Raw genomic sequence first — 21,964 nt, 5'->3', positions numbered from 1 at the left:
ACTTTGCTTTGAGTGCGGAAATTAACATTTTTTGTATAAAAAAAATTATGTATATAAAAAAAAATATGTGTATATATATATATATATATATATATAGCGAACATACAAGGCGGCACTCAGGGATCTTGTGAAGATATCAAAAAAGAGCAATCTGGTTTATTGCATCAAAATCATCATCGACTTTTAGGGGCAACATGCCCCTTCATCAGGATGTCAAGAACAATATGAACAAACATACACGTACATTTAAATACCTTACCCCACCGGACGTGTCCGCTCCCTCCGTGTCGCACGCAGTGGTCCACAACCGGAACACATGCTGAGACGTCATCAAGCGGTGTCAACACCAAGCGGTGCCCGCGTGACATCACCAGCCCCGCGTGATCCAGGGAAGGGCGGGGGCATGATCGGTAGCCATGGTAACTGACCTAGAAACAAACATAGATGGCAGAGTGTAAACAAAACACAATATTAAACTAATGGTGAAAGTGAATACAAAAGTGTCAATGAATCATATTATATAACGAATAATACAATAAACAAATTTTTAGGAAAAAACGTGTATGGATAGCCAAATAGCTAATGAAAAAAACGTGAATGGCACCACTCCAAAAAACACAGTGCGTGAGAAAGTGTCAAATATATCATACTTATAAACAATTGACAATATGGTCAACTATGTGAACCACGGGCGGAAGTCATGAGCTACAGATCAATTAGTATATATAAAAAATACATCAAACAAACATATTTAAAACCTAACATATTAAGTGGTCTGAATCTTCTTATCCCCTGCTAATGGTAAACATATTGAGAAAATACATTATTTTATATGTAAGTGTAAAAATTTGAGCAGAAGGTCCGCCAACCTGATCTAATAAAATGAAGGGTCGACCTTAGCATAGGTCTTAAATCTTAAATCCTAAAAAACCAATCATATGGTCACTGAAGACATCATCTGTTAAGATACTGCCATAATGCGTGACAACAATGCGTCACAACTAAAGCTATGTCAAAAAGATGACTATAGCTAGCGTCCCGCTTTGACGCTCATTATACAGGGAAAAAGCCCCATTGAAATGCAGTCCATGGCAAATCTGAATATGTAGACAAGAATGTACCTGATTCTTCTTAAAAAAAAATAGTACCAGAATAGTAATGACACTACTGACTAAATGCATGGTGGCAAAATATAAAACATTATAAATTATCCCATATCAGCCAAAGACCTACCAGATAACTCAATAATTAATAAAGAAAACTAGCTCATAAAAAGCAAGCCAATCCCAGAGATTCGTTAAGACCCTGGGGCGTCAGAGTATCTAAACGAAAAATCAAGCTGTAACAACTTTTTTGGCTCTATTGCCCCCTCTTAGCGAGGCAGGTACATGGTCAATGACTTTATACCGGACTGTTGCCACACGATGTTTAAATAGGGCAAAATGTCTCGCAACCGGTTGTTCACTGTTCCCTGATGATAACGCAGCTCTAATAGCTGCTCGATGCAGTACCATGCATTCCTTGAATTGACGCTCCGTCTTGCCCACGTAGTAAAGACCACATGGGCAGGACAGAGTGTAGATGACAAAACGGGAACTACATGTAAGGGGCCAATTTATCTTAAACTTCCTACCTGAATAGGGATGTGTCACAACACTACCCACCTGCATAAAACTACATGTAGTACAGCCAAGACATTTGAAACAACCATTACCTCGCCGTAAAAAATGACTAACACCCTCAGCTTTAAAGGCTGTTATGTCTGTCTTGACTACCAGGTCTTTGATATTGCGACTATGCGTAAAACTGGGCATAACCCTGGTGTGATGTAAAAGATTAATCTCTGGGTCAGTGGCTACCAAAGGCCACAGTTTTTTAACCCGAGGTGACAGATATTTACTCTTGATGTTATATTCATTAATCCATGGAACAACCCGTTCTAGATTTTTCTTCACCTTAAGGGTTAACAATTCTGCCCTACTTTGGTTAAGTGCTTTGGCTTTGGCTCTCTGTAAAAATTTGATAGGATATCCACGAGGTACAAACTTATCAGACATAATGTCTAGTTGCTTAATGGTCTCAGTGTAATCACTTGTAATCCTACATACTCTCAAGAACTTACGAATATGGAAGGCCAGACAGAGTGGAATGAGGGTGGAAACTATTATAGTGCAATAATGTGTTCCTATCAGTGGGTTTGACATGCAATGATGTTTGAACCCGAGAATCAACTATTGCAATATGTTCATCCAAGAAATTAAACTCATGAGTACTATGTTGCATGGTCAATTTTATTGGACTTGCAGACCTGATCTGTTGGTCAACTGCATTGAGTAAAATGCCCACATCTCCCTGCCAAAAGATGAGCAAATCATGGATGTATCGATAATACAGATAAATATGTTGAGACAGAGATGAATCTTCAAAAAAGTGACTCTTCTCAATGTCCCACATGTATGCATTTGCAAAAGACGGGGCTGCCGCCGAACCCATGGCACACCCCGTAAATTGTCTGTAAAAAGCTCCAGCAAACAAAAAATAATTATTAGCCAATGTGAATTTCAACAAAGTTAATCAAAACTTAACATCAGGGCCAACATAATGAGGAGTATGTACAATTAACCTTTCCACCGCCCTGATGCCCGCTTCATGCGGAATGCAGGTATATAGACTGGTCACGTCAAGTGTGACCAGAACTATATCCTTGGGTAAGCAATCAAACTCAGATAAGTGACGGAGTAAAGTGGTAGTGTCTTTCAGATACGAAAAAGTGCCCTGAATACAGGGCTGTAAATACAAGTCAATATACACTGCAATGGATTCACACAGAGAGCCCCTGGCCGAGATAATAGGTCGGCCAGGGGGTCTCTGGGGATCTTTATGCATTTTGGGGATAATACAAAAGATAGGAACTAACGGAAATTCAGTGGACAATTTGGTACATATTTTGTCAGAAATCACATCCTCCGCTACCGCTCTCTGTAACAGTAGATCAAGATGTTCCTTGTACTCAACGGTGGGGTCCTTAGATAGCTTACAATATGTTTCAGTATCATTAAGCAATCTAAGGCACCCCTAATGACAATATCTTGTCACTGATAAATCAAAGGAGGAACAGTCGGCCCTTACCTCTTTAAGTCAGCGACAAGATATTGTCATTAGGGGTGCCGATAAGGAAGGCTCAATCGTCATCATGGACACCTATTTTTATAGGGAAGAATGTCTTAGATAGCTTACAATATGTTTCAGTATCATTAAGCAACCAGTCTATATACCTGCATTCCGCATGAAGTGGGCATCAGGGCGGTGGAAAGGTTAATTGTACATAATCCTCATTATGTTGGCCCCGATGTTAAGTTTTTATTAACTTTGTTGGAATTCACATTGGCTAATAATTATTTTTTCTTTGATGGAGCTTTTTACAGACAATGTACGGGGTGTGCCATGGATTCGGCGGCAGCCCCGTCTTTTGCAAATTCATACATGTGGGACATTGAGAAGAGTCTCTTTTTTGAAGATTCATCTCTGTCTCAACATAATTATCTGTATTATTGATACATCGATGATTTGCACATCTTTTGGCAGGGAGATGTGGGCATTTTACTCAATGTAGTTGACCAACAGATCAGGTCTGCAAGTCCAATAAAATTGACCATGCAACATAGTACTCATGAGATTAATTTCTTGGATGTACATATTGCAATAGTTGATTCTCGGGTTCAAACATCATTGCATTTCAAACCCACTGATAGGAACACATTATTGCACTATAATAGTTTCCACCTTCATTCCACTCTGTCTGGCCTTCCATATTCGCAGTTCTTGAGAGTATGTAGGATTACAAGTGATTACACTGAGACCATTAAGCAACTAGACATTATGTCTGATAAGTTTGTACCTCGTGGATATCCTATCAAACTTTTACAGAGAGCCAAAGCCAAAGCAATTAACCAAAGTAGGGCAGAATTGTTAACCCCTAAGGTGAAGAAAAATCTAGAACGGGTTGTTCCATGGATTAATGAATATAACATCAAGAGTAAATATCTGTCACCTCAGGTTAAAAAACTGTGGCCTTTGGTAGCCACTGACCCAGAGATTAATCGTTTACATCACACCAGGGTTATGCCCAGTTTTACGCGCAGTCGCAACATCAAAGACCTGGTGGTCAAGACAGACATAACAGCCTCTAAAGCTGAGGGTGTTAGTCATTTTTTACGGCGAGGTAATGGTTGTTTCAAATGTCTTGGCTGTACTACATTTAGTTTTATGCATGTGGGTAGTGTTGTGACACATCCCTATTCAGGTAGGAAGATAAATTGGCCCCTTACATGTAGTTCCCGTTTTGTCATCTACACTCTGTCCTGCCCATGTGGTCTTTACTACGTGGGCAAGACGGAGCGTCAATTCAAGGAATGCATGGCACAGCATCGAGCAGCTATTAGAGCTGCGTTATCATCAGGCAACAGCGAACAACCAGTTGCGAGACATTTTGCCTTATTTAAACATTGTGTGGCAACAGTCCGGTATAAAGTCACTGAACAATTTCCTGCCTCGCTAAAAGGGGGTAATAGAGCAAAAAAGTTGTTACAGCTTGAATCCTCTTGGATTTTTCGTTTAGATACTCTGACGCCCCGGGGTCTTAACGAATCTCTGGGATTGGCTTGCTTTTTATGAGCTAGTTTTCTTTATTAATTATTGAGTTATCTGGTAGGTCTTTGGCTGATATGGGATAATTTATAATGTTTTATATTTTGCCACCATGCATTTAGTCAGTAGTGTCATTACTATTCTGGTACTATTTTTTTTTTGAAGAATCAGGTACATTCTTGTCTATATATTCAGATTTGCCATGGACTGCATTTCAATGGGGCTTTTTCCCTGTATAATGAGCGTCAAAGCGGGACGCTAGCTATAGTCATCTTTTTGACATAGCTTTAGTTGTGACGCATTGTTGTCAAGCATTATGGCAGTATCTTAACAGATGATGTCTTCAGTGACCATATGATTGGTTTTTTAGGATTTAAGATTTAAGACCTATGCTAAGGTCGACCCTTCATTTTATTAGATCAGGTTGACGGACCTTCTGCTCAAATTTTTGCACTTACATATAAAATAATGTATTTACTCAATATGTATACCATTAGTAGGGGATAAGAAGATTCAGACCACTTAATATGTTAGGTTTTAAATATGTTTGATGTATTTTTTATATACACTAATTGATCTGTAGCTCATGACTTCCGCCCGTGGTTCACATAGTTGACCATATTGTCAATTGTTTATAAGTATGATATATTTGACACTTTCTTACGCACTGTGTTTTTTGGAGTGGTGCCATTCACATTTTTTTCATTAGCTATTTGGCTATCCATACACGTTTTTTCCTATAAATTTGTTTATTGTATTATTCGCTGTATAATATGATTCATATGACACTTTTGTATTCACTTTCACCATTAGTTTAATATTGTGTTTTGTTTACACTCTGCCATCTATGTTTGTTTCTAGGGTGGTTACCATGGCTACTGATCATGTCCCCGCCCTTCCCTGGATCACACGGGGCTGGTGATGTCACACGGGCGCCGCTTGGTGTTGACGCCGTTTGATGACGTCTCAGCATGTTTTTTCCGGTTGTGGACCACCGCGTGCGACACGGAGGGAGCGGACATGTCCGGTGGGGTAAGGTATTTAAATGTACATGTATGTTTATTCATATTGTTCTTGACATCCTGATGAAGGGGCGTGTTGCCCCGAAACGTTGATGATGATTTTGATGCAATAAACCAGATTGCTCTTTTTTGATATCTTCACAAGATTCCTGAGTGCCGCCTTGTATGTTCGCTATTTAGAGTGGACCCTGTTCTCCAGTTAGGAAGGCACCGGGGCAAGCATCCATCACCTATTATCAGTGAGTGCCGGATCATTGTGCATTATATATATATATATATATATATATATACAGTATATATATATATATATATATATATTCAAATTGACTCATTGACTCTTCATCGCCCAGCCCAAACCCCTGGACGTAGAAATATAAAAACCAGGCAGTATATGTCTTCCATGTTGTAGATGCCCACTAGGAAATTCGACTCCTAAGGGCGTGAAAAAGGGTAAAATGTTCCCTCCCCCTGTGCAATGTCCTGCCTGACTGACTCATCGTGGCTGTAGCACAGTTCAGTATTCAAACACCAACTGTCATCCCAAGTGCTGCCAAACATCTTCGCAACCCGGGACTCCTTCCAATTGGAAAAGGGCAGGGGTACGCGAATGCTCCCGCAGTCAAGCTTCGAAAATATTGTGTTTTCAGAGCTTCATGAATTTAGGTTCCCGTACTAGTGTCAGATCAGGGCTTAAAGGTAAGCAAGGGATATCACATTACCTTTACGATGAATGGCCCCGATACTCAATTCCTACTAAAGTAGGTGTAAATGTTAATTTGTGATTAGTGATGATGAATAAGACCCCCTTAGGAGGTGTGTATCAACTGTAATGAGGAAACTTCCCAAAATGTAAAGGCATGTTAAATCATACTTTTCAACTTTCTGGTTGCCCACTCTGGGAGGGTGTAGCCAGGACCGCTAAGCAGGGGCGTTGTGGTGCCATTGGTGGGTGGTGCATGGCAGAGGGATCGTGTCATCACGGCCCTGCCCCCCGTTATACAATGCCGAGATTACTGGCATTGTAAAGCAGGGGGTGGGGCTACGATGCCACAATTCAGTGCGAAAGTAATTAGCACTTGGTATAATGGTATGTCCTTTCATTGTGTTTGGCTCTATTTACGTAGCATCTTTTTAGCATCATAATGTTTATGATGGTGAAAAGTGTTATTTGTTATAGCCCCTTAATACATTGATCATTGGGCCTGATTCAGCAAGGATCGCAGATGCAATTGCATTAGCGATTACGCATGCAGTCTCACTGCGATCATATGCTAATCCACTGCGATCGCTATGCCACCACAGTACAACATAAGGACGCCCATCTTACCTTACACACATGCGTAATGTTTAGCAAGATTGCGAAACCATCGGTAACATCGAGTACCATCACTGCCTCACACACAATTGCACAAGGTCAGACCTTACTCAGAAATTGCTAATCTTGCAGTGGATAATTGATGCATGCCCCTGCAACGGCGTTCAAACGCACTGGTACACCTGCGTTTCACCAACCACCCCCCCGTCACCACCCGCAAATGGTACTTCCTGTCAATCACTCTGCGATGGTAAGAACATAACACATGGAAAAGCAATACAGGCGAACATGTCGCCCAAACATGAGACAAACACATTTGTAGACAAAAAACATATGGTACATAAGAAAAATAATAAACCGCGACAAAGCAGAAGAGTGCCACCTGCAAAGCCAGAAACTGGCAGGAAAAGTGATATAAAGAAGGGGGCATAGATCCGGTTAGTTCCCCCTCCCCATGTTTGCGTGGGATTCCTCCAGAGCCGTAACGAGACTTTTTGGTGCCCTGTGCCAGAGAGAGCATTGGCGCCCCCCCTTTTTTAAATAGCGTCTTAAGATAGTGCACCTGAAAAAGGGCCATAGCTTCATGGGGAAGGGCCAGGGAAGAGATAGGGGTACTCCTGGGGCAGCCAGGAGATGCTGGGGATAAAAGAAGAGGAAGCTACAAGTGAGAATGAAAATAAACAGGAAAATTGACAAGTCTGAGCAGCGCCCCCTGCCCTGCGGTGCCCTGTGCCATGGCACATGTCGCACTACCCTAGTTACGGCCCTGCCCCCCACAATACAAAAAACTTACTGGAACAGCAGCTTAATTGTATTGTGACAAAATATAACCCTGGTACAGCATATATGTGTATGTGCATGTGGAGGGAATATGGATTGTAAGCTCCACAAGGACTGATGTGAATAACAAAAGCACTGTGGAATAGGTGTGCGCTATATAAATAACTGTTAATACATAAATAAATAAGGAATAAGATAACAGTTACACCAACACTTTAGCCACAAGATTTGAGATATTTCCTAGATGTTTAGAGTACAGGTAACAAATAACATAAGCTAGAATTCAGAAAAAAATATTACTAGTCTCTAAAACATCTTCAGGATGACAGAGTGACTTTAAATTACAGTAGTAATGAGTCTTTTGGTTTATGAACAAACACACAATAGATTTAAATGAAATAACAGTCTTTGTAGAGCTGGTATAAGTAACTAGTTAGCAACAGGATAGACAGTACCTTATAGCAAGTCAACTCCAAGCTACAGTCCAAAGTTAGGGTGGGCAGCAGACAAAAATGTCCAAAAGTATGCAATGAGGTCAGGCAGGCAATGAGAAAGGGAAGTTCATAACAAGCCAAGGGTCAGGGCAGGTATAAAGTAGGGCAGTCTAGTAACAAGCGATTGACATCAACAGAGGAATGGGCAGCAAACTATCACACAGGCTCAGCACAGAAGTCTATAATGTGGGATAAAGCACAATGAACTGCACAGATTGCGGAGTGGACTAGCTTTATGAAGCTTCAGCACAGGTGGAGGTAATCAGGAACCTGTGCAGCGCTGAACAGTATAGAAAAAGACTGCAGCAATACTGGTGATAGGCAGGAATATTGCTGGATGCATATTCAGCAAACCAGAGGAATGATGTCCTAACATTATTATTTACTAAGCATCTCACTAAATGCATCACTGCTAGCGCAGGGGGTTATTCAGACCCGGTCGCAAGCACTGAGCGCTCGCAACCAGGTCGATGTTTCCCCACTGGGCATGCGCACGTCGGAGCCGGGCACTCCGTCGCTACGGGTCTCACACCAAAGGGGGTGAGTTGTCGATGGTGAATGACAGCTCGCCCCGTTTGGGAGGCGGGCAGGGGGCATGGCCGGCCAAATGGAGGCGTTCCCGATGGAACGCTTGCCATTTGGGGGCAGCCCCACTGACATCAGCAACTGGTCTCATCGCAAGCCCCAATGGTCGCGATGGTCTTGACCATCGCGACCATCACCCTGGTCGATTGCAAGAGCTGTGGGTGGTAACCCACAGCCTAGCGATCGACCAGGAGACAGCACTTAAAAAAGTGAGCGGCCGCCCTCATTCAGTGCAATCGCTTGCAGCAAGCGATCGACTCTGAATAAGGTCCTCAGTTCACCAGCAGATGGCACCTTTGTGAAAACGGCTTTAGCTGATGGTTGGTTTAAAGCAGGTCTGTGAGGCTAATTGAGGATGAGCTGCCTATAACATGTTGCTTGCAGGATTGTGCCTTTACTTGTTCAATCTGCACATCTTCATTTATAGTCCAAGAGACAGATTTTATATTAATTGTGAAAGTGACCTGAAGCCCACTGTCCAATATCGCTGGGTTTGTGACAACATCAGAAATATTATTGTGGCAATGTATCAAGAATCAGGAGCAGGCTTTTCCAAAAGCCAGCTGTCCAATATGCAGTGCTTCAGTCTTTCTCATTTGCTAAAGACTTCACCAGTCACGTGGGATATGTGCATGCATTGTAGACCAACATCTGTTGTAGGCAGCATGGGGCTGCCATAGAGACCACAAACTGAAGGGCGGCACACAGCAGAGGACATGTCTCTGGACTATCCGCAGTTGTAATAGATCCGGGAACCAGGTATACTGTAGCTTTGGCAGGACAGACCTCAAAATATGTCAGCAAGAATGATTCATCTCCAGTTGCTTGGGTTCCTCCACCAGGTAATGTCACTTTGCTTTACTGCATTGTGTGTGTGTATTGTCTTTATTTAAACATTTATTTACAGGTGAACTACAGGTACCAGTGGGCCCTTAATGCCCCGCATGCTGGTACTTGTGGTTCTCCAAGTACCAGTATGTGGGGGGGAGGCTTGCTGGGACCTGCAGTTCTACTCATAAAGGCAATGTGTACACTTCTCTTTTTATACTACACTTTGACGCTATCAATCCTGCACCCATCACCCACGGGTGCCAGGGATAGCCCCGGGCTGTCAGCCTAGGTCTGGGGTGCCCCGGAGAGGGGGACCCCTTTATTGGGGGAGTCCTCAACTCCCCAGGGATCCCGGCCTGGGCTGACTAGTGGTCAGGAGTAATGTTTTGGCTGGGGAACCCAGTGATAGGGTTTCCCTGGCTGTGACATTATCCCCCCGCTAGAAAGGGTCTGGTGCTGGTTGTGTATATTACAAGGGAACCCTACATTTTTTTCCCCTCTGTAATTCCAGAACCAGATCAGAGCCTGGTGTTGGTTGCGCTAAGTACAGGGGAACCTTACGCAATTTTTACCCTGTACTTACACAACCAGGGCTGGCTATGCAAAGTTCAGGGCTGGTTGTGCTTTTTTGGGGGGACCCCACATCACTTTTTTTTTTAAATGAACACTTAACAAGCATTTTACACTAAGATACATGCATGAATCTCACTGATGTATGCATGCAGCTGTGTGAATCTGACCTGGTCTGGCTAAAATCAAAAGCATGAAGCAGGTCTATTCATTTCGGGATTTGAAGTTCGATTTTGTGTTTGATTTCAAATCGAATAATAGTAAATAAGAGATTTGTGTGTTGGTCTATGTAAAAGTACAGATGTTTTCCCGATGTTCGATTTTAAGTGGGATTTGAGTTAAATTCAGTTTTATGTTCAATTTGACATTCTAATTTTGCCTTTAGCAAATCTCTAAATGCAAAATCGAAAGAAAATCGAATGTCAAATCACACTAAAATCAACATAAAAAAATAGTAAATATAGCCCTAAATCCTTTTTCAGAGCTTGATAAATTCCAAAATATTGATGTACCCATGGAGGAGTTATTTATGATATGTGCTATATAAATACAATGTTAGATGTGGACTACATAAAAAATTACGATAAAATAATGTAGAATGTAGTAATATAGAAATGGCTGTTTTCAACATGTTTACGTATTGTGAAAAAATAGACATAGGCCCTGATTCAGAGCCGGACGCTCTGACCAGAGCGCTCGCTCTGAATCAGGGCCCACCTCCATTAAAATGGAGCGTCCTCCTGGACGCTCGTATAGCTGTGGGTCACCACCCACAGCATATACGAGCGTGCAAGAAGATGGTCGGACTTGCGAGTGAAACCCTGTGGTCGGTTTTCTCAACCGCAAGCCCTGGAGTGATTTTGGCTCTATCAGACCCAAAATCACTCCCACTGACATCACTAATGATGTCAGTGGGGCCGGCTTCAGACGGTAGGCGTTCTCCCGGCACGCCCACCAAAGGGGGCGTGCTGTCAATCAACATCGACAGCACGCCCCCTTTGATGCGAGACTCCGAGCGAAGGAAAGTCCTTCGCTCGCCGGGTCTCGCGCATGCGCACGACGGAGCTCCCTCCGTCATGCGCATGCGCAGTGGGGAACAGCGACCCACTTGCGAGCGTACTGCCGCTCGCGAGTGGGTCTGAATGACCCCCATAATAAATAGGCCCTTAAGACTTAAAAAATTTGTGAGGATATTTGTTCAAGAAATGGTTTTGCTCAATAAAATTCTTAAATTACAGGGTGTCCCTAGAAAATATTTTAATCTGGTGGCAACCATGTTTATCCTGCCCCTGGAATCAGTGTTATCCCTGTTATAGCTGCAAAAGGAGGATAGACTGGCCCACTGCAAACCTTACTGCTGCCCGCTTCTAGCTTAGGGTTGCTATACTCCCTAGTTTTCCGGGGATCATACCGAAATTGGGGTATTTGTCCCAACGTCCCACAGACAGTCTTCGGGACACCCAAATGTCCTGACTTTGTGGGGTCAGCGGCTGCTGTCACTGGAGGGGTGGCCGCTGTCACTGAGGGCGGTCAGGTGGTCCCCAGTGCCCAGTCACAGTGTCCAGGCATGCCCCCCACCACCACACACACACATCCACCAGTCAAGACAGAGCCCACAATAGCACTAACCCGTAAATACCCTGAATTCTTCTTGGGTGCACCGGCTGGATCCGCCAGTGGCACCATTAGTCCTACTGCGGCCTTGGCCTCTGCATACAGTGGCAGTGGCACCAGGTGCCCATGGCTCTGGGTACAGGGCATCATGGGTGACGTTGTGAGGCTGCACTAGTTGGGGCTGAGAGCAGAAAGGTGTAATGGACACCTGCGACAGCAGCACTATTCATTTTCAATTACAAAAGCATCAAGGAAGTCCCTATAAGGGTATGCAGTCGGGAAGCCGGCGGACCTAATCCCGACAGCCGGCTTTCCGACTGTCATATCCAGGCAAGGGTCTAAAGACAGGCGTCGATATGCTGACGCCTGTCATTAGACATACACCGGGAGCCCGATGCCCGGCATCCCGATCGCAGGGACGCCGGGCGCCGAGCTCGGATAGAGCCGGGGGGGGTTAGGTTTAGAGTTCCCGGGGGGGACATAGGGTAAGGCACCCCCCCAGGAGGTTAGGTTTAGGCTAGGGGAAGGGGGGGTTAGCGTTAGGCACCCCTGGGGGCAACTTAGGGTTAGGCACCCCCCTGGGGGACTTAGGTTTAGGCGGCGGGGGAGGGGGGGTTAGGTTTAGGTTCTTAGAGGGGGGATTAGGGTTAGGCACTTGGAGGGAAGGTTAGGGTTAGGCACCCCTAAAGGAGGCTTAGGGGGTATAAATAGGTTAGTCAATACTTACCTTAGGACGATCGGGATTTCCTCCTCTGTCGGGATACCACTGTCGGGATTCCAACCGCCAGGCATGGGTCCGGCGATAAATCATACCGATTCCCTTCTAAGCTATATCACAACATTACATCACCAGCAACACACTGGGGAGTGCCTATCAGAAGGGGGGCTTACTGAGCTTGATTACTTACTGAGCTTGATTACCTTTAGAAGTCGTTGCTTATTATATGTTTATATGTATTATATGTGTAATATTTAGTTTAAGCTTAGAGCAGGCTTTTTTATGTATTGCTTGAGCAAAGTTGGGAATAAAGAACATACCCCACCCGGCATCTATTGTGGCATATCATTGTTCCAGGGTATAAGGTGTAATTCCGCATCTCTTGCACCCACTGCTACTCCTGGAGCAATACATGACTGTTTCTCACTGTGTTGTGCTACTGTGCTATGCTACATGGTGCAAGCAAAGTGAGCAGATAGTTATCCCTAGCATCCTGGGTTTGTTGATAAATATTGATGTATTGATACATAAAATGAAATGTAGCAACTCTCTTCTAGCTAAACATCTCCTTTCTGGCACCCATAGGTTACATGTCTCAATTTAGCCAGAGTAACCCACTATAAACAAAGTTGGATATATTGCCCAGCCTTAGGCTTGATTCAGAGTTGTACGCAATGCTGTTGTTCATGCAGTTGATCGATTTTATGCTGCTGCGAATGCGTGAAATGTTTACACTGCATTTTCAATGTCTCTGTGATCGCAAGGTCCATGTACATTCCTAGGTAGAGTCAGGGAGGTGGTCGAAGGTGTTCGGCAGCCCGTGGGTGTGTTATGGGAATTCCAAGGGTATGTTTGCGATCGTGGCTGCCAGCGCCGTAGCTAGGGTAGTGCGGCCGGTGCCATCGCACAGGGCACCGCAGGGCAGGGGGCGCTGATTGGGCCTGTCAAATTTCTGTTTATTATCATTCTTGCTTATAGCTTCCTCTTATTTCATCCCCAGCATCTCCTGACCTCTCCTATATCTTCCCTGGCCCTTCCCCATGAAGTTGTGGCCCTTTTTTGGGTGCATTATGTCCCTTTGAAAAATTAGGGGGGCACCAAAATGCTCTTTCTGGCACAGGGCACCAAAAAGTCTAGTTACGGCTCTGGTGCCTGCGTTCTCAATCACAGAACCACAGGCTCAGAGGCCATTTTTAGAGAGATAGTTGACCCGGAATCTGTGCAGTCAAGATTGAATTGCTCCATTAGTCTCGGAATGTCCCATTCATATTAAAATACAATATAAATGGGGCATTCTGAGACTTGTAGGGCAATTCAATATATATTTTAACATACATTAATATCAATTTATTGTACAAGTGAGTGCATATGGAATAATAAGGAATTTTGTAGTACATCTATTGAACATGTGGCTGTGTAAAGGCCACATAGATTATTCTTTAAATAAGAAGATTGTTATATAATATATATCTTTGATAATCTAAAGATACTTTTTGACAAATTAAATTGCGTGTATACAATGTTTCCTTGGTTATATTGAAGAAATTCCTGAGTACCCAAATACATTATATAATTTATGACAAATGGACACAACAATAATAATCCATAGTTGTAAATAAACATACGCAAGACGTTCAATTACGAGCTTTATATCACAAACAGAATGCAGGAGTGGGTGAAGAATACATAGCAAGTTTTAATCACCATTTACTTTCTTCTTGCACTCTTCTTACTTATCCATTTTATTTAGCTGCTTTTTATTATGTCAATATTTATAATGTGAATAATAAAAGTTGTGTTTTAAAATGTGTGTTATATACGTCACAAAAGACAATTCTGCTGCTCCCTTTTTTTGCTTGGATCTGCACACAATGCAGATAGGGGATTTGCTCACTCCATCGCACACTATTGCAGATGGGGTGTCTGTTAGCAGACATTAGCATATTTTCGCACAAAAATTGCAAATGTGTTCACAGCTGCAAATGATATTGCACACAGCTCTGAAACAGGCCCATAGGGGTATATTTACTAAAGTGAGAATTTTTAGAAGTGGAAATGTTGCCCATAGCAACCAATCAGATTCTAGCTATTATTTTCTAGAATGTGCTAGTTGAAAGTTGCTTTGGGTAACATCTCCATTTATAAAAACTCTCACTTTAGTAAATATACCCCTTGTTTTTAAAAATAAATATGCACTTTACCGCCTATTTATTGCATGCAGTCTTTCCTTACCATTTATGAAAATGTACAGTTTAACATTTTATGCATCACAGGGCATAACAGCCAAATCTCTTCTTACCAAGAGAGACATTTAACATTTCTATAAACAGATGCATTTTGCTTGCAGCCATGGATATAGGCATGGCCTCAGCAGTCTTCAGGATATAAATTAGCAAACATGGGGGCTGTCAATACATGTTATTGGAATGATTATCATTTTGCTCATTCGCTATTGATTTTAGAAACAAGTATTGACTAACTAAATGTTATGTTCAGCCTTGTCACCTTGTTTAGCAAGAGTCTCAGCAAGGCTCCTGATAGGCAATTCTGCAAATACGAGGGGCTTATTTATCAAAGAATTTTTGCAGTGTAACATACAATTTTGTGGTATATATGCAATATATAAATACGTGGGCATTTTAACAAGGGAGTACTGCAGCAGATATCAGAGATAGTTTTATACAGTCATTCTTTTAAGTTTAACATTTGACAAATATAAGGAGAAAATTAAACAAATGTAGGTTTTAATCTACTCCAAGGTTAAATATGTGAAGATCGGTGACTAGTTTTCATTTAGTAAGGAGGGGATTGCTTTCCCCGCTGGTAGAAGATGTATTGACTTGACAGAGAGAAAGAACACATCCATTACTTGCAGTGCAAGGCTGCCAATCTATTAGTATAGCTTAACTCACATAATAATTCTGCACCTCTCCGTGCAAGGAATGTTTTCCTATCAGGTGACTATTTGAGCGGATGAAGTGAAATGCAGCTTCAGGTTTCTGGTAAATAGGTTTGTTTGATTTAAAATGTATGGCTTGAGATAGACCCCCTCCCAACACAACCAGCATCCCTTGTGTATTGACACCAATCAGAGTACCAGACTTTCCTCACATCACTCATGGGTTCCTTCTCTTGCTGCATTCCAGGCTTCTTCCCTTCTCTATATATCCCTTGTCATGTAATTTGTAATCTAACGCACACTGTCTTCCATCACTCTCAAGATTGATGAAAGGAAAATGGATTAGCCCCAGGCATTAATCTTGAGGGAGAACTCTGGTGCAAGCTATATTTAAGTATTATGTTTGATAATTATTATTTTTTTTTATGTGTTCTTAAATTTGATGTTCACTCTGATAAAAAAAAAATCCACAATTGATGATAAGATGATCTGTAAGCATTTGTTATGTTTCTGTTCCCTATGAGGGATGTCAAATAATTGTTGCATGTGGACTTCCATGGTCGGCTGTGTGTTTTGGGGATCGGAGTTCCCATCATGGGCGCCGCCATGACAGTTCCTTTCATGTGACAGTCCTCCCAACCAATGGTAGCATGATCTCAGTCAGCTGACGCTGTGCTCCAGAGTTTGGGATGAGCTGGTCAAGAATTAGAATGCCGGCGCCGGAATCCCGACACCTGTCAGAATCCTGGCGCAAGCATCCCGACCGCCGACATACCAGCGGTAAGTACTGGGGTTAGGGTTAGTCACTAAGGGGGGAGGGTTAGACACTAAGGGGGGAGGGTTAGGTTTAGGGTGTGGGGGGGGGAGAGGTTAGGTTTAGGCACTAGGGGGGAGGTTAGGTTTAGGTACGGGGAGGGAAGGTTAGGGTTATGGGTAGGGAGAGGGTTAGGATACTGACCGACAAGTGTTAGTATCCTAAACCTGTCAGGATGCCGGCATTGGGATTCTGACCGCCGGGATCCCAAGTGCCTATGATATACAAATATATATGTTGCCCTGTTTGATGATTGCTTGAGATCTTGTAAATTCTAGATGACAGGAATTCAGTATTCTCCCTGTATGTGTTTAGCATCTGTGTTATATCCTATGCTGTGAGGATGAGCAGGAAAGCTTAATGTGTAGCTCCTAAGCCGGCTACATATTCTTCACACAAGCCCTCATCTCCATCTCATTTCAATAATTCACAGCCGTAGGGTTGAAACAGCTGAGGGGAAATCAGGGAATGTCCTCTTGTGCTCACCAGGAGACATCCAGTTTAAACTGTTACCATACAGCCACTGAAATAACTAACTCACTGAGTTTTTAGCTGGTCCTACATATCGTGGTCTTTAGTCTTGCTATTAGTGCAGATATACTTAAACCTTTACATGTAGTATTTTAAAATCCAGACCATCAACCATTTTAATGCTTTGTTTTATAATTCAAACTTTGCAAATTTCGCTAAAAATATTTATTACATCCGCATTAGAAATGTCTCCAAATATGTAATCAGGTTTGTAAATATGATCTCTGCAATACCCTAGAGAATTGTGAATTCCCTGATAGATACCATCAATGGTAGAGTGATTGGAATTTATTTCCAACATGACACCTTTTTACTGTGAGATAGTTCTCTATTTCTGATGATCTCACAGTGGCAAGGTGTCAGGTTAGCAGTGCTCTACAGTTACTTGATGATGCTAGGATATGCATAACAGTGGGGTAGCAGGTCATTAAAAATGTATACTTTAATTCTACAGCATGGTTTAATATTCCAGGAACGTAAAGGTATTATACTGTAGTTCAGTGAGGATATTGGTAAAAGTGGATGCTAGAAACTAGGTGATGTTGATAATAACTGTAGTGCATCATGTGGGGGACATGTAATGACCAGGAGACACTCAGACTTGGATAATACTAGAGGGGAGGAAATTAAATGTGACAAGTATACAGTACAAGGATTAGGTAAGTGATGGAGGGATGGATTTAGGCCAGTAGATCTGTAGGAGATCCGGAGATAAGTTATACACTGATGCATAAAGGAAGGCAGATGGGAAAGACAGAGGTTATGGAAGGGGAGTGGAATATGTTAGGATCACTGAGCAGGCTTTTGTAATGTATTTTAAGTATAAACTCTTTTACTAACATGAGTCCTTAATGTCAGTGACTTCTGTAGCTATTTACAGAGTGACAGTAGGGTGATTCTTATGGCAGGTCTCCTAAAACTCAATAGGGTCTTCAGTATTTTCTGAGAAATCAGTGAACAGCTTCTGAAGGTGTAGGTTCCAGGCATATTTAGTGATGGAAAGTCTCTTATATAATCCTCCTAATTGTCTGTCTAGCAGTTGTGCAGTCAGTGCTGGGGGGAGACCCTGCACCCCCTCTCCTCACATCAACCACTTGCTGCCTGACCTGTAGGCACAACACCTCCACTCCCTCCTCCCTCTAGTGAGTTTCAGTATAAAGTCCATGGATTCTCTTAGGAAGATAGTGAGGATATTGCAGCCTAGGCCACGTGGTTAATAGCTGAAAATGTCTATTTGGCATTAAGTAGAAATAAGGGTTAGTATTGAAGTATGTTAAAGTTAGCATGCAAGTTGCTGACCATACAGTTAGGGCTGATTCTGAGTTGCACAGATCTCTGGTCACGGACACAAATCTCTGGTCACGGACACATATCTCTGGTCACGGACACAAATCTTTGGTCACGGACACATATCTCTGGTCACGGACACAAATCTCTGGTCACGGACACATATCTCTGGTCACAGACACAAATCTCTGGTCACGGACACAAGCAGCGAGTTTTTGCATACAGCACATGCGCAGAATTGGATTTACTCATTCTTGCGTATGTCCTATTTTGAGTCAGACAGAACTTGGCTGGATCAGTCTTTTCAAGAAATAGGGTGTTTTGGGGCATGAACTGGGTGGTGACAACTGCACATAACCACCCTGACTTGTGGGAATTTCATGGGAGTCTCGTGGGCATGTATCAGAAGCTCTATGTGCGATTCTGAGTTGTGTGTATGGGGAAGAGAAGATTATTTTTGATGGATGTTTTGCTCCTAGCATGGGGCTGATGCAAGTGCAGATACTAATGATTACTTAAATCAATGGACGCCACAGTACGCACAAACCCCTGCATTAGTTGATTAGCAGAATGCAGTAAATCAGGCTTCCATGGTTACCCACAATTACAGCCAGTTTACTTGCGAGTCAAAATCAGCCCCTATATTCATGAGTAGTGGGGTTTAGGTAGATCACTGCCAGTCACCTGCAAACAGTTCATTTATTGCCTCATTAATGTTGTTGATATAATTGAGAAATAAGATGGATCCCTGTGGGGTACATCATTTTAACAGATTTGAGGGACCAATTTTACCTTACCTTCAGATTTCACCTGTGTGCACTTATTTACAATGGTGGATGTGGAACCAACACAGAGGTATATTTGGTTCTAGACCAATAGCTTTTAATTCATTGCAATTAATTACCTCCAGTTTTTGTTTAAAAACAAAATACAAGCAAGGCAGCTCCTGTCATGTTAATTTCACAATTTCTTTGCAGACCATTTCCGGGTACACATGTAATGCTAGTTTTGTCTGCTGACCAACCTAAAGTCATAAGACAAGTAATTCTATATAGTACAGCCAACTTGCTCACAGTATACATCATTCTTCTAATGCAGACACCAGTCTTTTAGGACTTGTGCACTGGAATCCTCGCTTTCCTTGCACCCTCAACCTTGTCTCCCTTGTCACCCTCTTTCCTGACCCTCCTTGGCATCCTGTCCACCAACACCCTACCCTATCTTCTGACACTCAGGGACCCATTACTACTTATTGGATTTTTGACCCGATAATTATAATTTCTTATTGACGCTATTCACGTCAATAGGAGAGTATCTACTGCCGGCACGTATCATCACACACATGAAGGCAGGTATTTCTAAAATAAAGTGATTACATTAGACACCCTGCCCTCTCCCCTGCCACACTTTACTATCACCTGGGTTCTATGCTCTCATATCCTCTCCTCTGTAAATAAAAACAAGATTAACACTAGAATGTATGAAATGAACAAACAAACAGTTTGGGTTTTTTTTGTGAAAAAGCAAAAAGGGAATAGATAAGGACTGATTCCCACCCCCCCTCCAAAAAACCCCAAACATAAACGCTAAATTTCATGCATTTCACGAGAACAGTGCCCCCAATGTCCAATAGAGTCATATGATGATAGAAGAAATGCTTATTACCTCATGATGGATAGAAACAATTGATTTTGAATGGACGGTCTCTTTGGTATTGGAGTATCAATGACTTATTAATATAGAAGAGCTGAATAAAATGATCATTGTTTTAAATGCAAGCATTTTATGTATGATGCTAATACACAGCTCAGTTTAAGGTAACCTGTGGATCTCCTGTTATTATTGAACTACCAGTACCAGTATGCCATGCTAGCCTTCACCATTAAAGCCACAGATTGCCTCCTACTTGGCTAGCCTCTACTGTCATTACACATATGCTTAGGTTTTCATAATGTGTGTTTGGCACTTCTACTTTTGACTCTCCTTATGGTCTATTCCAGGTACACCAAGATGAAAACCGCCACCAACATCTATATCTTTAACCTGGCCATGGCCGATGCTTTGGTGCTGATAACCCTTCCATTCCAGGGCACGGATATTATAATGGGGAATTGGCCCTTTGGAAACGCCCTCTGTAAAATTGCAATTTCTATTGATTACTACAATATGTTTACTAGCACCTTCACACTGACCATGATGAGTGTGGACCGTTACATCGCCATCTGCCACCCAGTGAAGGCGCTAGATATCCGCACTCCACACAAGGCAAAAGTGATCAATGTCTGTATCTGGATACTTGCCTCCTTTATTGGGATTCCTGCCATGGTCATGGGAGCAGCGGAGATGGACAGTGATGGTCAGTGGCTCCAAAGCTTTATTATGTGTGTGTGTGTGCATATCTCAAATGAATTAGGTTACAGCTCTGTATCTACCATACAAGCATTGAGGCCAAGGGAAACACTGAAATCTGTGTACTAATGCAAATATTATGCTCAATATTTTCTTTACCTTGGTTTCAAGTTGATGCTCACAGAAGAAGTTGCATGGTGCTTGCATGGCTGCCAAGTGAACATTGGTCCACGGTACTGGGGTGTGTGGCCATGTCCTATTTTGAACACTGGGCCTCTACAGAAGGCGGTGTGGCCAAATAATCATGGGGTGTGGTTATGCATCCCTGACAGGCCCAGGCCCCCAGTCAGCTCCACATCCTGTCTTGGAATCCCTGGTGCTAAGGTATGCAGGCAGGTGTACCACTGTCAGTTCTCCTTCATGTTTAAAAATCCTTCAGCACCCCAGAGGTGGTGAAGGTGAGCTTTGCTCTGATTTTAAACAGAGCTTAGTATGATATATACTACCTAATTATTACATGTACTGGCAGTACATACAGTAATATATAAATAGAGCCTACTATTAATGGAAGCAGCAGAAACATAGCACTCTAGAAATATATTTTCTCTGTTTATTTATCTCATTACTTTAGGTGATTGTTCATTTCTAGCTGCCTATTTGCCTCAAAACTAGGTATCTATGGGTATTGCAGAGTGGCATATTGAGTACACAGTTGTTGAATTCCTTGTTCTGAGTACAAAATACAGCACAGCAATTGGGTAATAGCCACACCTTGAGATTCTGGGCACTGATACAAGTTAATAAATATTTTAAGGATGTTTATTTTTATCACAGCTGTCTTTATTTTATTACAGGAATAACTAGGATGATGGATATGCTGCTGTTAAAGTTATCATATATAAAACTACAGAAAATATCCACTTAATGGGAATTAAATATTGGTGCACACATGCATTATATTTATAATAGATTGTGAATACATTTTGTGTTCTGTTTGTAGATCACATCTCTTTCCAACCAAAGCAGGTCCACAATATGCCAGACAATGCAACCATTTAAACGGTATGCGGTCAGGAAGCCGGCGGGCGAAATGCCGACCGCCGGCTTCCCGACTGTGAAATCCCGGCATGGGACTAATGAGAGGCAGCGAAATCCCGACGCCTATCATTGTCTCCACGCCGAAATCCTGCCACCCGGCATACCGAACGAAGGTAAGCCGGACATCGGGAGCGGATAGCTGCGGGAGGGGAGGGTTTGGTTTAGGGGCTTCCGGGGGGACTTTGGGTTAGGCACCCCCCGGAAGGGTTAGGCCAGGGGAAGGGGTGGTTAGGGTTAGGCACCCCCGGGGGAGGTTAGGGTTAGGCCCCCCCCTTGTGGGTTAAGTTTAGGGTGTGGGGGGGTGGGGGTTAGGTTTAGGTACTCCTGGGGGGAGTTTAGGGTTAGGCACTAGGGGGGGAACTTAAGGTTAGGTACCCCTAAGGGAGGGTTAGGGGGGGAAGGGTTAGGGA

General features: G+C 42.7%; 1 protein-coding gene across 1 annotated transcript in view; it reads left to right on the top strand.

Annotated features, from left to right (window-relative positions):
* The window catches only part of OPRL1 (opioid related nociceptin receptor 1), a 129,282-nt gene that overhangs the window by 76,848 nt on the left and 30,470 nt on the right, over positions 1-21,964 (top strand). Inside the window, exon 2 of the mRNA XM_088467123.1 lies at positions 20,108-20,463. Within this exon, the coding sequence (XP_088323249.1) occupies positions 20,108-20,463 (356 nt within the window). The remainder of the gene's footprint in view (positions 1-20,107; positions 20,464-21,964) is intronic.

The sequence above is a fragment of the Taudactylus pleione genome, unplaced genomic scaffold (genome assembly GCF_031769625.1).
Source record: "Taudactylus pleione unplaced genomic scaffold, aTauple2 ptg000069l, whole genome shotgun sequence".
Taxonomy (NCBI): Eukaryota; Metazoa; Chordata; class Amphibia; order Anura; family Myobatrachidae; genus Taudactylus; species Taudactylus pleione.
Note: the sequence above shows the minus strand (reverse complement) of the source record. Positions and strands in the feature narration are given on the sequence as shown.